This window comes from Meriones unguiculatus, chromosome 1, assembly GCF_030254825.1.
Source record: "Meriones unguiculatus strain TT.TT164.6M chromosome 1, Bangor_MerUng_6.1, whole genome shotgun sequence".
Lineage (NCBI taxonomy): Eukaryota > Metazoa > Chordata > Mammalia > Rodentia > Muridae > Meriones > Meriones unguiculatus.
Genome location: NC_083349.1, coordinates 17,946,630 through 17,963,711, shown reverse-complemented (window position 1 = coordinate 17,963,711; position 17,082 = coordinate 17,946,630). Strand labels below are relative to the sequence as shown.

The window sequence follows — 17,082 nt, the reverse complement described above, 5'->3', positions numbered from 1 at the left end:
AACGTATGTTTCCAAATGTTTTAAAAATCTGAAATATAGCTCAAAACAAATAGTAAATGAAGAATAGAAAAAAAATGAAAATGTAAGACTCAGATGTCACTCTTATTTTCTATTGTTAGGTTTGTGCATATTAATACGATCTGAGAAGAAAGCAAAGCATAATTCCGAATAGATTGGTAAGTTTTATTTCTTACTTTTGTCAAAGTGAAAATGTCTAGTCTTTCTCTCGGCCTCCTGAGTATTGAGATTAAAGGCATGCACCACTATGCTTGACTAGTCTGTTCTTTTTGATGTGTGGTTAGTTCTATACGGATACATAAAAGTTTTATTAATCAGTTTTGTTTTGTTTTCTTTAAAACGTTAAATTTATAGTCATTTCACATTAACGGCACAGATTAACAAGTTTTACAGTTTTCTTTCTTGCACACATGTCATACTTTGATCACATTTAGCCCTAGGTCTACTTTTTCATGCCCCTTCTTCTCTCCCGGATCCCCTTTTCTACTACTCTCAGCATCTTCTCGGTTTGTCTGTTCTCTGTCACTTCCTGTCTCTCATTTTAGTTTCTACGTATGAGAGAAAAAATGAGATATTTGTCTAAGTATGACTTAATTTTGCTTAATATAATTTTTCTAGTTTTATCTATTTTCTTGTATATAGCTTGATTTTCTCCCTTTTTATGGTTGAATAAAGTTTTAGAATGGTTATTATTTTGAGGGGAGGGATATGAGAAACACTCTGAAATAGGAGTTAGATTTCCAGGAATACCTAATGTCCACTATTTATAAATTATTGATTATTTTGAGACAAGGGCTCACTGTGCAGCGTTAGTTGGTTTGGAATTTCTTATGTAGATCAGGATGGCCTGAGCTCACAGAGCTTCACCTGCTTCTGCTTCTGAGTGCTGGCATTAGAAGCATGCAACACCAAGCCATACTAAATTATTTTTTTACTTAACCCTATACTATTTTTATTTTTTTATTTTTTGAGACAGGTTTTCTCTGTGTAACCCTGGTTGTCCTGGAACTTGCACTCAGCTTTATAGACCAGGCTGGCCTTGAACTCACAGGCATTCACCTTCCTCTGTCTCCTGAATCCTGGAACTAAAGGTGTACACTATCACCACCTGGCATATATATTTTTTAAGATTTATTTTTAATTTTGTGATTTGTGGATTTGTGCATGTGATTGCAGTGTCTCTGGAGGCTAGAAGAGGGCATCAAATTCCCTGGAGCTGGAGATGTGCAGGTTGTGAGCTGCCTAATGTGTGTGTCAGGAACTGAACTCAAGTCCCTTCAAGAACAGTTCGTGCTCTTAACCACTGAGCCATCTCTGCAGCCCCAAGCATGGAGTTTATCATATCCTTATTGTCTTATTTTAGTATAAAACCTATTTTATTAAAAGACTTTTTTATGCCAAGTCTTTTTATCATAATCTTTCTTTTCCCAAATATATTCTTCCACTTAAAACCATTCATTTTTGTCTTTCTCTCCTTCCTACTTCCTTCCTTCCTTCCTTCCTTCCTTCCTTCCTTCCTTCCTTCCTTCCTCCTCTTCCTCCTCCTCCTCCTCCTCCTCCTTCTTCTTCTTTTTTTTTAATACTGTCTTAGCCTGGTGTGGTGGCACACTCAGGGAGGCAGGGGCAGGTGGATTGCTGTGATTTCGAGGCCAGCCTGGTCTACAAATCAAGTCCAGGACAGGCAAGGCTATACAGAGAAACCCTGTCTCAAACAAACAACATCAAAATAGTATCTCACTGTGTAGCTGTGGCTGTCTGGAACTCACTATGTAGACCATGCTTATCTCTGTTTCCCAAGCGCTGGGATTAAAGGCATGTGCTACTGTACCCAACCCAAACTTTTTATTTATTTTTCTATTATTTATTGTATCCTTTTTGTATTGTTTTGACTTACTTTAAATTTGCATTATGGGTTTTTTTTTTCTTTTTTGAGACAGGTCTCACTACGTAACCTTGGCTGGTTTGGAATTAATTATGTAGACTAGGCTGGCCTCGAACTCATAGAGATCTGCCTGCCTTTACCTCCCAAGCCAAGATGAAAGATGAGTGCCATCATGCCCAGCTTAATTTTGAAATTTTGAAACAGTGCTTTAAGAAATCCTTAAGTTAAACAAATTTTTTCCAATTAACAAAACCCCACAAACCTTAATTAGGACCTTGTGTGGTGATACATACCTTTAATCCCAGGCAGAGACAGGTGGTCTCTGTGAATTGGAGGTCAGCCAGGGCTAGATAGAGAGACCCTCTTTAAAAAAAAAACCAAGCAACCAATCAACTAACCAACCAGACAACCAATCAACCAGACAACCAAGCAACAAACCAACTAACCAACCAACCAAATTATTTTAGTGAATAATTAAGGCCACTTTCATAATCAGTTCTAACTCTTTTTATTTTTGGCCAAATTAGGAACTGTTAATATAATAGTTAAAATATTATTTTAGGACCTGATGATATTTGATGATGTGGCCATTAATTTCTCTCCAGAGGAATGTCTAGACTCTGCTCAGCGGGACTTAGACAGGGATGTGATGGTGGAGAATGACAGAAACTGGTTGTTTGTGGGTGAGGACAGCGTCCATCAGAAGTGTGCTGCCAACTCTAACGTCCTTCCTTTGCGGAGTTTCCCCTGCATATCTCTACACTGCATGAGTATATTCCAGATTCCTGCTTTTCAGGAAAAAAGTGAGATGTTTGTTGGTATAGATAAGAACATATTCATGATATGTTTGTAAGCTATTCCATTTCTTGAGGTAAAAAACACTCTTCACTTGTGGTAGTTATTAGGAATTCACTGGTATAAAGTACTGTGGCCCACCTTATAAAATACATTTTCTTCCCTTTACCTTTGAATTGGTAATAGTTGGAGTAGATCCCAGGATTTGCAAATAGGAATTCTTCTCTAAGTATTATACTGGGTCTGAAGAACCAATGTTTGGAGAAACAAAATTTTAAAATCTTGTTGTATTCTTTAAAAAATATTATTTTATGTGTATGTACGTGTGCTTGAGGCAGTGTCTGTGCGCCCACTTGTACAGGAGCCAAGGAGGTCAGAAAAGGCTTTGCATCTCCTGGAAATTAAGTTATATATGGTCGTGAGCTTCCATGTGGATGCTGGGAACCAAATCCAGGTCTGCTGCAAGAGCAGTAAATACTCTGACCTGCTGAGTCACCATTTAATCTTTTTTGTATTAATCATACAACTGGAATAGAGATGTCATTAGTTACTTTTGAAAGTTTCAAGCATTGTATTCTGTTTTGCCATAAACAAGTTATGCTGTCTGTAAGTCATACGTGGTCACCTTTCTAGAGCAAGGGAAAGAGCCTTGGAGCATTAAGATACAAGAGACAGTAACTGTATGCTCAGGTGACCTGGACCAGCAGGTCCTTCTTCAGTGACAAGTTCCTGAGAGTGAATGAGCCAGGAAAGAGACAATAGAGAAGATAGCTGGGATCAGGAGGTCTTGTGCAAGCCGTCTTATGCCAAGCAAGTTTATTCAGAAGTACAGCATCTTATATACTGTTTGTAGGGGAGAGATGGACCAAGGTTAGCAGAGAGCTAAATCAAAAGATGTTGGCAAAGAGAACACAGGATACTCAGACACAGTTGCCTTAGGACTGATAACCACAGCCCTTCAGGGGAGAAAGCCAGGTTCCCAGAGCTGAAATCTTAACTCCAGCCCCAGATAGGACCTTTTGCCAAATTTGTTCCTGGACAAAGACACAGAACTAATGTTCTTTTTGCCCTTTCATCTTGGCTTCTGAGATAGTCTTGGGTCAGTCTGGTTTTCAATACCCAGGAAGGTAGAATTAATGAGCAGGTGAGAGGTCCAAGTTAAAGAGGAAGTTGGACTTTAAAAATGTAGGTTGAGAGACTGCTTTCCAATGGCAAAAGTGTTTGAGAAGCCTAGTTTTGGTTCTCTTGCTTTTACAGAAGGGCATCTCTTCGTCATGCTTTGAAACCTCTTAATTCTCCTTTTTTTCCCCTCTAGCAATCACCCTATACATTCATCAAATCTATCACTGTTAAGCTTCTTTTTTTTTTACAATTTGCCTTACATTTTTTCTTTTTTTTAATTCTTTATTAATTACACTTATTCACTTCGCACCCCCCCACCCCCGTGGTTCCTTCCCTCCTCCCGTCCCAATCCCTCCCTTCCTCCACCCTCTGCATGCATGCCCTTCCCCAAGTCCACTGATAGGGGAGGTCTTCTTTTCCTTCCTTCTGATCCTAGTCAATTAAGTCTCATCAGGAGTGGCTGCATTGTCTTCCTCTGTGGCCTGGTAATGCTGCTTCCCCCTCAGAGGGAGGTGATTAAAGAGCAGGCCAATCAGTTCATATCAGAGACAGTCCCTCTTCCCATTACTATGGAACCCACTTGAACACTGAACTGCCATGGGCTACATCTGTGCAGGGATCTTAGGTTATCTCCATGAATGGTCCTTGGTTGGAATATCAGTCTCAGGAAAGACCCCTGTACTCAGATTTTTTGGTTCTGTTGCTCTCCTTGTGGAGTTCCTGTCCTCTCCAGATCTTACTGTTTCCCACTTCTTTCATAAGATTTCCTGCACTCTGCCCAAAGGTTGGCCATAAGTCTCAGCATCTGCTTTGATAGTCTGCAGGGTAAAGCCTTTCAGAGGTCCTCTGTGGCAGGCTCCTGACTTGTTCCCTCTTTTCTGCTTCTTATGATGTCCATCCTCTTTGCCTTTCTGGATAGGGATTGAGCATTTTAGCAAGAGTCCTCCCTCCTTAGTTTCTTTAGGTGTACAGATTTTAGTAGGTTTATCTTATATTATATGTCTATAGTGAGTATATACTGTGTGTGTCTTTCTGCTTCTGGGATAGATCACTCAGGATGACATTTTTATGTCTATGTTTTGCTTGTTTGAATGTCTGTGCAGCACATGCACTGCCCACAGAGGCCAGAAGAGGGCAGCAGATCCCCCGGAATTGGAGGTACTGCCAGGTCTTAGTGGAGTTTGGGTGTTGGGAACCAAACTCTAGTCATCTGTAAGAACAACCAGTACTCTTAACCACTAAGCCAACTCTCCAGTCCTGTCTTTAACATTTTTTAAAGAAATGATTTCCTTATATACTTATTTGCATGAGCACACACATGTATGTTCAGAATTAGAGGATGATTGGTTCTTTCTACCATGTCAGTCCCAGGGTTTGGACTTAAGTCATTTGGTGCAGTAGCAGACACCCTTATCCGGAGCTTTTTCACAAGTCCTGAGACAGGCTTTCTCGGTGAACCTGGAGTTCACTGGTTGAGGCCAGCAAGGCCTCAGAATCCTAGCTGTCTGTCGCCCAGTGCTGGCATTACACAGGGTGTGCTGCCACGCCCAGCTTTTATTTATTTATTTATTTATTTATTTATTTATTTATTTATTTATTGAGACAGGTTCTCTGTACTTGTGGCTGTCCTAGAACTCACCATGTAGATCAGGTTGGCCTCTAACTTGCAGAGACCCACTGCCTCTGCCTCCCTAGTTCTGGGATTAAATGTATATGCCACCAAGCCATGCCATGCCCAATTTTTGGTGTGGGTGATGAAGATCTTGGATTTGGATCCTCATGCTTGAATAGCATCTACTTTCCACCTTGAGCCATGTACTCAGCCTGCATGGTAAAGTTTTTTTTAATTAATTTATGTGTATGGCTGTTTTGACAGAATGCATGTCTGTATATTACATGATAGATACCCTGTGGAGGCCAGAAGAGGGTGTCAGATCCCTCCGGACTGGATTACACACAGTTATCAGCTACGGTTTGGTTGCTGGCTGCCATCTGTCTAGTCATCTCTCCTGCCCCATGGCAACATTTTTATTAAAATATCAAGCATTATTTAATGGATAATTCATGCTGAATGCAAATATTATACATGTAAGGAATGTGGGAGACCCTTGTCCAAAATATACATCCCAGAAAATAATAAAAATGTTTACCTTGGAGAAGTTTTTTTTACAAATGTAATTACCTCTCTATGTGTGTATGTATGCATGTGAGGACAACTTGGAGGGGTCCTTCTTCCTCCATGTGGGTCCCAGGGATCAAACTCAAGTTACCAAGCTTGGTGAAAGGTGCCTTTACCATCTTGCCATCTCACTCCAGCTCACTAATGTAGAGTGACACCCTTTTCAAACTTGAGATGTTCGTGAATGTAAATTATAATGGGAAATAAATTCAATATAGGGAGGATATGTGGTGAGTCTTTAATTTGCTTGAGTTTTAAGTCCGTGGAAATGAGGAAGTGCTCACAGATTTGAATAGTAAAAATAGCTCTTGTGTGAAAAAATACTTTTTTTTTTCTTCTTTTTTTTTGAGACACTGTTTCTCTGCGTAGCTTTGGCTGTCCTGGAACTCATAGAGGTCTGCTTGCCTCTGCCTCCCAAGTGCTTGGATTAAAGATGTGTGCCACCACCAAGCAGCAGAAAGATATTTTTTTTCTTTTTGATTTATTCTCTCAAGATACATTTCTTATAAATTTAAACTTAACCTCTTCATGGAAACAAGAATCCATAACTCACACATAAGTTAGTGAATCGTGTTTGACTAATTCTGCAGAGCCTTTAGCCTCAGTTTATTTCCAAGATTTTATATCTTATTTATATTGTTTGTCTTTGTGTGTGTGTGTGTGTGTGTGTGTGTGTGTATGTGTGTGTGTGTGAGAGAGAGAGAGAGAGAGAGGGAGAGAGAGATATGCACTGTGTGAATTAATTGTGCTGGTACAGGTGTTGAACTACCAGAGGTCCTGGGCAGCACGTTACTAGTGTTCTGTTGGGTAAGCAGACTATCTCTAATAATCATTTTCTCATTTTCATTAAAGTTAATTATGTGATAGTATAGGAGTATATAAACTCAGTTTCTGAGTCTTCAGTGATTATAAAAGTTTGACTTATAATGTCTTTCATATGTCACACTTTGAATCCTATGAAGCACACAAATTTCGGGTTTGAGTTACATTGAAATATATAATTATTACAATATAAATGATCAGTTTTAGGACTAAGAGAATCTTGGAATGAATAATAGCACGTGTGTGTCTGGGTGGATGTCTTTTGTGCTTACCTGTCAATATGGTAATTACTGACATGAAAGACAATTGAAATTACTTCCTACGGTGATTCCAGTCCTGTGTATTTTCTTCATAGCTTCATGTAATTTGAGGGAAAGATTGGAGACTGTCTTTGTCTTCCTGAAGTATGTGTGGGATAACTGGATGTTACTGAGACTTAACCCTAGCTTTCTTAAGACTTTCTATTCCTAATAAAGAAAACATCCTGTCCATTCCTCATCTGTGTCATTTTGATTCTTGTGGAGAAGTCCTCATCTTTAGTCCTGGGGGCAGTGAAGAAATTATTTTCCACTTGCAAGAGCCCAGTCTAATACTCTTCTCTTTTTCTAAAGGGGCTAGAGTTTGTTCTTTTAACAGGATGATGTATGTATTTGATTTAATTGCTAAAAGGATTGAACGTACCGCCCTTAGTTCTCAGTGTAATTTCCCAGCTCTTAGTTCTGTGAAGGTATAGAAGGGAGGGCCTGTGGGCTCCACCTGTCTCCTGATACTTAAGATAAAACCACTCCAGGGAGTGTGTGGGAAGCGGTAGCAGAAGGGCACTTTTGTTTTTCCTTAGGACAAGGGAGTGGGCACAGATATGCAGGCATTGGGGGACCTTGGACCTTTCAGAGATCAAGATAGTGCTTTGGGGACTTTTTGCTTATTGGTAGAAGAATTCTCAAGAGAGAACTTTTTTTCTAATTATTTTTCTCATGTCACATCATTTCTCTCTGGGCTAGAGCACACTATAGCTCGAGTGGTAGTTTTTGAGTCCATCCTGGATTTTCTACTGAGTTCTGGGTGATCTTGCAGGAAAAGAAGAGTTGGACATAGGCAACTTTTCTTATTTATAGAATAAGTAGTTGGGAGATGGTATAATTCAGCGTTTCCCTTTGGCTGGAAGTGTTGGTGCATGCCTTTAATCCTAGCACTTAGGAGACAGAGGTAGATGGATGTCTGTGAGTGTGAGGCCGTCCTAGTCTACATAGTTCCAGAACAGCTGGGGCTTTGTAGAGAAAGCCTGTCTCAACCACAAACACTTCCAAGGCCATTTTTATTATCCCCCAACTGATACTCAGGACCTGCATATACTGAAAAAGATTTTCTTCCTAAGTCTTTCGAGGTGTAACCTGCAAACCAATAGTCCTAAGGAATCTTGGTAGCATTTGTACAATCAAACCTGGGCTGGGAGAGACTAACGGAGTTCAGCTAATCTTCAGTCAACACAGCGAAGGGGTAAGTTAGTGTGATCCCACAGAATAACCTAGGATCCATTCTCAGTGTGGGACTGGTTTGTTTACTCTTGCCTGCTGTTCTAGTCCCCACCAGTTTCTCTTATACCTCAAATAGCTCTGATTTCTCCATTCCAGAAAGTACACTAATTCCCTTCTAACCTTATCTGTAAATGGAAGGATCGAGGTGAGAAAGCATCTTCAGCCTCTCAAACTCTTCCTTTTGAAGTAATATAAGAATTTAATGCCCTCTTGTCTGGAATTATGTAAACTTTAGAGGGGAGTAGGACTCCATGACATCTCAAACAATGGTCTGAAGAAATGATTAGCCACCAAGGAGATGCTGGATCAAATTGGCCAGACGTGCCTTCTGGAAGCTCTTGGTCAGCCAGTGAAGGTGCATAATGTCCGAGGTGGAACAGAAAGAGGAGGAATTCCTTTAGTTTTGGATCTCTCTATTAGTCTGTCTGCCTTTTTGAGGTCACAGAAGGGACAAGGAAAAGATGCATAACATAAAGTCTTAAGGAGAACCCAAAGGGTGTGGTTTGTCATTCATTTTCTCCAGAGAATTGGTTGTGAGGCAGCAGCACAGAGTCTCTCTTTGCCTACAGGTGAGTGTGTGTAACCCCTGCACTGGTGTTACTGACAGCCTTATGCTGTATGAAGGTGGTCTTAAGATCAGCCTCCTTTAAGTCCAGTGAGGAAATCACAAGTGGTGTTTTTTTTTTTTTTACTTTTTATTGATTCTTGGTGAATTTCACACCATCACCCCAATCCAACTCATCTCCCTGGTCCTCTATTTTTGTCTTCCGCCCTTGCAACCTTCCCTCCACCTTAGGAAAACAACAAAACAAGACATCTTGCTGAGGAAGCTGCGCTGTGTCATGTCATGTCACTTAGTATATACCCTTTTGCCCACACAGCTTTAAGGTTTGAGGCCTCTGGCTTCTGCTACACCATCAATACTAGATCTTCACCAGGACTGTCCTAGATTATCCTGCGCTTGTTCTGTGTCATGGGGATCCTGCAGCTTTGGTTTTGCAGTACTATCCTCTTCACATGGTCTAGCAGTTCACAGATGGGAGAGATATAGGGGAAGGCCAACTCAAAGCTCTGGATCTGGGCCTCAGTGGTAGCTGAATTGTCCAGCCTGCCAGCTCTCCTGTGCCCGAGCCAGCAGGGCCAGCTCTCCTGCTTTACCCAGGCAAGGGGTGGGACTAACTCTCCCACACTCATATCATCTGGGCCAGCTCTCCTGTATCCACGTCACCAAGGCCAGCTCTACTACTCTGCCCAGGTGAGGTGCAGGGCAAGCTCTACTGCACCACACCAGTGAGAGGTGGGGCCAGCTCTCTCAAGTGCTGTAGCCAACGAGGGTGAGAATCTAAAGTTTTTTTTTTATTAATTACACTTAATTCACTTTGCATCCCCCCTGTGGTTCCCTCCCTCCTCCTGTCCCAATCCCTTCCTTCCTCCACCCTCTGCATGCATGCCCCTCCCCAAGTCCACTGATAGGGGAGGTCTTCTTTTCCTTCCTTCTGATCCTAGTCAATCAGGTCTCATCAGGAATGGCTGCATTGTCTTCTTCTGTGGCCTGGTAATGCTGCTTCCCCCTCAGGGGAAGGTAATTAAAGAGCAGGCCAATTAGTTCATGTCAGAGACAATCCCTGTTCCTATTACAATGGAACCCACTTGGACACTGGACTGCCATGGGCTACATCTGTGCAGGGATCTTAGGTTATCTCCATGCATAGTCCTTGGTTGGAATATCAGTCTCAGGAAAGACCCCTGTGCTCAGATTTTTTGGTTCTGTTGCTCTCCTTGTGGAGTTCCTGTCCTCTCCAGATCTTACTGTTTCCCACTTCTTTCATAAGATTCCCTGCACTCTGCCCAAAGGTTGGCCATAAGTCTCAGCATCTACATTGATAGTCTGCAGGGCAGAGCTTTTCAGAGGTCTTCTGTGGCAGGCACCTGACTTGTTCCCTCTTTTCTCCTTCTTTTGATGTCCATCCTCTTTGCCTTTCTGGATAGGAATTGAGCATTTTAGCAAGAGTCCTCTCTCTTGATTAGTTTCTTTAGGTGTATAGATTTTGGTAGGTTTATCCTATGTTATATGTCTATATGAGTGAGTATATACTGTGTGCATCTTTCTGCTTCTGGGATAGCTCACTCAGGATGATCTCTTCCAGATCCCACCATTTACCTGCAAATTTCATGATTTCCTTGTTTTTTTATTGCTGAGTAATATTTCATTGTGTAGATGTATCACAATTTGTTCATCCATTCCTCCACTGAGGGGCATCTGGGCTGTTACCAGCTTCTGGCTATTACAAATAAGGCTGCTACAAACATGGTTGAGCAAATGTCCTTATTGTGTACTTGAGAATCTTTTGGATATATGCCTAGGAGTGGTATAGCTGGATCTTGAGGAAGCGCTATTCTTAGTTGTCTGAGAAAACACCAGATTGATTTCCAGAGTGGTTGTACAAGTTTACATTCCCACCAGCAGTGTAGGAGGGTTCCCCTTGCTCCATAACCTCTCCAGCATGTATTGTTTTTTGAGTTTTTGATCTTAGCCATTCTGATGGGTGTAAGGTGAAATCTTAGGGTGGTTTTGATTTGCATTTCCCTGATGGCTAATGAGGTTGAGCATTTCTTTAAGTGTTTGTCTGCCATTCGATATTCCTTTGCAGAGAATTCTCTGTTTAGCTCTGTACCCCATTTTTTAATTGGATTACTTGGTTTTTTGCTCTTTAACTTCTTTAGTTCTTTATATATACACTGGATTTTAGCCCTCTGTCAGATAAAGGGTTGGTTAAGATCCTTTTCCAATCTGTAGGCTGTTGTTTTGTTTTGATGACGGTGTCCTTTGCTTTACAGAAGGTTTTCAGTTTCATGAGGTCCCATTTATTGCTTGTTGCTCTTAGAGCCTGTGCTGTTGGTGTTCTGTTTAGGAAGTTGTCTCCTGTGCCAATGAGTTCAAGGGTATTCCCCACTTTTTCTTCTAAGTGGTTTAGTGTGTCTGGTTTTATGTTGAGGTCTTTGATCCACTTGGACTTTAGTTTTGTGCAGGGTGATAAGTATGGATCTATTTGCATTTTTCTACATGTACACTTCCAATTAGACCAATACCATTTGTTGAAGATGCTGTCTTTTTTCCATTGGATTTGGCATCTTTGTCAAAAATCAGGTGACCATAAGTGTGTGGATTTATGTCAGGGTCTTCTATTTGATTCCATTGATCCGCCAGTCTGTTCCTATGCCAGTACCATGCAGTTTTTAGTATTGTTGTTTTATAGTACAGCTTGAGATCAGGGATGGAGATACCTCCCGAATCTAAAGTTTTAATTTACCCTTTTCTTTCTTTGCCAGCTATTCTGAATTTGGGTTAGTAGGCAGAGAGAGCTAATCTCTGTTCCTGATAGGGTTGGTGAATGGCAACTAGGTTACCCAATGGCTTGATTTAAAGACCTCAATACAGTCTTAACTGCTTTACTTTTTTTTTTTTTTAATTTAGATTTTTGTTTAGAGATGAGATAAGCACAAAGAGGAAAGATTTTGTTGGAATCCTTCTAGTAATGAGGAAAAAAGATGAGTAACAGAATAAAGGTGAAGAATTCAAACTCCTCAGTGGTAAAACTCATGAAGTCTCCCTGGAGTCAGCTGTCAGTGATTAAGACCTCTTTGCCCCACTCCAGGGGGAGTTTCAGAGGTCAGAACTAGCTGAAGAAAAATTCTCTTGCTCTCTGAAACACCTTGAAGCTAAGGTCTGAGGGAGATCCCTTCCTGAAACAAAGGAGAAATAAATAAGCTTGGGACTTCCACCAAGCCCATACCCTCACACTCCATATTCCAGGATGGGGGAAGGGTGCTGGAAGCTCAGTGACTGTTCCTATCCATTCACGGTTTGGCTTGGCTTATGTCTAGTCAGTAGTTCTTAGAAGAAATGCCTTGACTATAACTCCCCCAACATGTTACTGTCTAGGGGCCTATCAGGTTCCTTTTCTCTGTCAGTTAAATAATTAAAGGCAGGAAAAACCTTGAGCATAGTAGGTAGCAGCACTGAGAATTTCAGACACAACAGACAGAAGCAAAAAGGTTAAAGAAATGTTATTAAAGTTGAAGAAGCACTTAATGAGTTATACATAGTGACCCTTGCAAAGCACAAAAGGTTCTTGGAAGCTGAAGGCCATTTTCTCCCGAGGGCTGGGGGTTCTTAGTTGTCTTTTGTGGCCAGGGATGGGCCCTATTTACGTAATTTCAGATTGGTCAGTTTAAACAAGGAAAGGGAAGTTGGTAGCCCATAGCTTTGTTTAAACATGTTGGGGTTCATCCTTGATCTTATCTGACAAGTCTGGACAACCAACTGGAAAGGGGGTGGGAGATAGTGATGGGAAAAAGAGCCTGCTAGGCTTCTGTCTTAGACTAGGAGGGTAGAGGAGATGGAAGTATGTAATCATTTTCTCTTCCTTTTCCCTATCTGTCTACCTCTTAGGGATCTAACTCTTAGTTCCTCAGTTTTAGGGTTACAGTTAGATTTGGAGGATTAGGGATTAAGCTTAGGGTTACTTAGGGTGAGCCTTGAAGGTTCTGAAGGTTAGGACTAGTGATGCGGTTAGTGTTAAGGTGTTAGGGATAAGGGGTTAGGGTTCTGAGGGTGGGCCTAGTGGTAGAATTACTTTTTTTTATTGCTGAGACAAGACTCCATGACCAAGGTACCTCACAGAAGAGTGTACTGTGGCTCATAGCTTTAGAGGGTGGGTCTAGGACACCGTGGCAGGAAGCATGGCTGTAGGCAGGATGGTTCTGGAGAAGTAGCTAAAAGGTACTGCCATATCCACAAGGCAGAGGGGCCGTAGGGGAGAGGGAGAGCTAACTGGGAATGGCAAGGGCTTTTGAAACCTTAAAGACCACCCCTAGAGACACACTTCCTCCAACAAGGATACCCCTAATCCTTCCCGAAAAGTTCTACCAACTGTGGAACAAGCACTCAAACATGAGCTAATGGGGCCTGTTCTCATTCAAACCATCACAGCGAAGTGTAGGGCTTAGGTTAGGAGTGTGGGGTTAGGGTGAGAGTTAGCAGCACAGAAGTTTTGGTGTAAAGAGATAGGTATGTTTTGTAGCCGGCTCTAGGGCTGTTGCCCCTCCCTGTGTTAAGATCTATGCAAAAGCCCTAAAGCCAAAAGCCCAAGGCCAAAAGCCAGCTAGTTTAGCTAATGGCCTAGGGGTAAAAGGCCTGCTAGCTAATCTGACAGCCGATGAGGAAAAGGCCAGAAGCTAAAAGCTAGAAGTTTCCTTCTTATCCTTGCTGTCTTACATACTCTTCTACTCCTTCTTTCCTACCTAATGTCTGGCAGCTGGTTTCTTGCTCCGACTCTTCATGTAAAGTTAACTTTATTAAATCCTGTGTACAGAAAACTTTTGGATTAAAGTTGTGTGATAGGGCTGAGCTACACCATACTCATCTGTTTGCAATAAACAGAAAGTTCTTGGATTAAAGGTTTGTGTTAGGGCTGAACCATACCAACCAAGAAACAGGTGATTTACAGTTCACAATCTTGGGGTTCACCATGGGATCAAATATCCTGCAACATTCAGAGATCCACCTGCCTCTGCCTCCTGAGTTGCCAGGATTAAAGGCATGCACCACCACCCCTGACTCAAGATTTTTTTTAAAGTCATAATGTTTCACTTTTAGTCAGAAACAACAACAACAAAAAAATTCAAGTTAATAGTTGTCATGAAGAAAAACAAGGAAGAGGTAGTGGCTTTCAAGGAAGCTTAGAAAACATTTATTTTGGGGTTTATGGTTCCAGAGGGTTACGGGCCATGATTCTACGATCCATGGCGGGGAGCATGGAGTAGGCAGGCATGCAGGTATGACACAGGAGCAGTAGCTAAGAGCTTGTATCCTGATCTGTAAATTGGAGGCAGGGGAGAGCTAACTGGGAATGATGGGGTTTTGAAACCTCCAAGCCAAAATCCGGTGACCCACCTCCTCCAACAAAACCATGCTCCCTCATCTTTCCCAAATTGTTCCAGCAAGTGGGTACAAAGCATTCAAATATATGCGCCTGTGGGGCTCATTCTCACTCAAACCACCACCGAAGTGGAGACTCTGGTCCTCATCCATACACGGACCTGCCTAGCATGTGTTTGTAGGAGGCAGAAGAAGGGCGATTCTCAACCATTGCTCAGTTATGTGCTGCTTCCACAAGCTTTGAGTAGCAGAAACTGTGCAGTGTCTGGCTGCACTCAAGACCTTTAAGGTGGTGTGGTCTTTTAAATGAGAATGGCTCATATAAGTTTTTATTTGTGTAGCCTTGACTGTCCTGGACTCACTTTGTAGATCATGATGGTCTTGAACTCATAGAGATCTATCTGCCTGCCTCTCCCTCCCAAGTGCTGGGATTAAAGGCATATGCCACCATGCCCAGATATTAGTTGGTTTTTCAAGACAAAAGAGTTTCTCTGTTTAGCCCTGGCTGTCCTGGAACTTGATATATAGATGAGGCTGGCGTTGAACTCAGAGATCTGCCTGCCTCTGCCTCCTAAGTGCTGGGATTAAAAGGGTACACCACTATCACCTGGCTTACAATAATTAGTGTGTAAGAAAATAATGTTTTCGAAAGAGAGAGATCACAGATATAGAAGAACCAAATGTATTTGGACAAATAAGTCAAAACCTTTAGTAATTTTGATATTTGACTTAAAAATGTCATTTTTCAATTAATCACCAAATTAGAAAACCAAAGAACATTGGCATCATGAAAATTCTGTACAATAGGCTAAATTTTACAAGCAGATTTAGACACCTGGCCTCTAAAATAAATCCCACGATTACTACTCTAAGGCCAGTTCTTACTGACGTGTCTTCTACACATTTTCAGGAACATGACAAGGCTCAGAGCCAGTCTGATGTGTCTGTCTTCCCAGATGAATCACTAAGATCCCTTCAAACCCAAGATCAAGGCAGAGTGTCACAGCTTTCTCTCTGAGAATGTTTCATGTTGTTTTATTTTTCCATTCCTGTCTCTGTGACAGAATACTCTGATGAAAGTTACTCAAGGAGGAAAGGGTATATTGTAGGACCCAATGCAGGATACGATCCATCATGTCCTGATGTGATCTGTCATGTCCTGATGTAAACGCAGCAGGGGCTGGAAGCAGCTGGTAATATTATGTCTGGAGTTGAAAGAAAGAATAATGAATGCATGCATGCTGGTGCTAGCTTATTTTCTCCATTTTATACAGTCCATGATCCTTTGCCCAGAATGTAGTCATGCCTACAAGTAAGATGAATCTTCCTATATAAATTTGATATAATAAAAAAAAATCTCCCAGGGCAATGCACAAAGGCCCATCTTCCAGGTCATCCTGCTAAGTTGATAATTACCTCTACCGTGTTTGGCTGTAGGTAAACAATGAGTGTGAACTTTGGGATCTTTATGATCAGACACTGACAGAATTCCTAAACTTAAGAAAAATGACACTACAGTTAGCAGGAGAGGAATTAGAAGAGTTGAAAAAAGTGGCTGAAGAAAAAGGCTGAGTGCTTACACATACGTGCAGGGTCTGAGTGATGCTTTGAAAACAGGCCAAAATAAATATCCTGTCCAAATTTCCTGCAAATAAAACTAGAGGCTAGCCAACAGATAGCTCAGAATAAACAACCAGAATGAATATTAGCCAAACCATACAAAGATCTGGGCCCCAGAACAAATTTACTAGCATCTGCCCAAGAGGCAACAAGGATGACTGAGTACAAAAGTAACACTAATCCATATTCTTTTTTTTTTTTTTTTTTGGTGTGTATTTTTTAAATTAAAAAAATTATTCACTTTACATCTTTGTTGTAATCCCATCCCTTCTCCCCTCCCAGTACCATCCTCCCCCTCTCTCCCTCCTCTTTTCCTCAGAAAAGGGAAGTTCCTTGCCTGGGCAGCATAGTAGAGCCAGCCCAGAGGGCACCCACCCCCTCAAAATAACAAAGGCTGCATGAAGGAATTCTGAGGACCTTCTTATGTCACAAGCGCATAAATTGCACTAGGAAGAAGAACAGGCTTGAGGCAAACTAGAAAAATGAGGTCACGGGTCTCTGTATGCACCGTAATAAATAACTGAATTTCTACAAGGCCATAAAATAAGACATAAGATAGGTGATCTGTTTCTTGGTAAAACCCTTGTTAACCCATGACATAAAAACTTTTGCTCTGAACTTATAAGGAGCTTGTGTAATGAAAGACAGATAAAAATATTACTTTGAACTTGTAATGAACTCGTGGAGCTAAGAGATAGAAGAAGAATGTTTAGTTAGGTGCGAGTCTTAATGCACAGTCATGTAAACAATCTTGCTGTAAATCCTTAAACCATGTTATCCTTAAATCTTGTTAACCTATGGCATGAAAAACTGTTGCTCTGGATTTACAATGAGCTTGTGGAGTGAAGGACAGCTGAAAATGTTTAGTCAGATACAAGTCTTAATGGAAAACATGTAATAAACAATTCTGCTGTATTTTCCTCAGTGCAAGGACTTTATCTGATTCTGTGATAATTGCTTTTATGGCCATGAGGTAATTTTTCTCCTGATATACAGAGCTTTGCTTTAGGGGGTATTTAAGCCTAAGACAAAATAGTTGTTGGTTGGATCCTCTTAAAGCCTGCTCTTTGGAATTTCCACCTGCCTCTGCCTCCCACGTGCTGGGGTTAAAGGCAGGTACTCTACCACCTGGCTCTGAACTACCTTCTTGTCTTCCATGGATTGTTAC

At 41.3% G+C, this 17,082-nt stretch overlaps 1 protein-coding gene across 13 annotated transcripts in view; it reads left to right on the top strand.

Moving 5' to 3' along the window:
• The window catches only part of Syce1 (synaptonemal complex central element protein 1), a 43,758-nt gene that overhangs the window by 788 nt on the left and 25,888 nt on the right, over nt 1-17,082 (top strand). For 7 of the 13 annotated variants that reach the window (XM_060382148.1, XM_060382115.1, XM_060382088.1 and 4 more), the window contains exon 2: nt 120-176. Coding sequence is in view for 2 of the 13 variants with exons in the window: in XM_060382073.1 (XP_060238056.1) it covers nt 2,550-2,703 (154 nt within the window). In the remaining 11 variants the exon portion in view is untranslated. Of the gene's footprint in view, nt 1-119; nt 177-2,505; nt 2,704-8,193; nt 8,316-17,082 lie in introns of all 13 variants that reach the window. The other 6 variants (XM_060382126.1, XM_060382095.1, XM_060382103.1 and 3 more) reach the window with 2 other exon arrangements.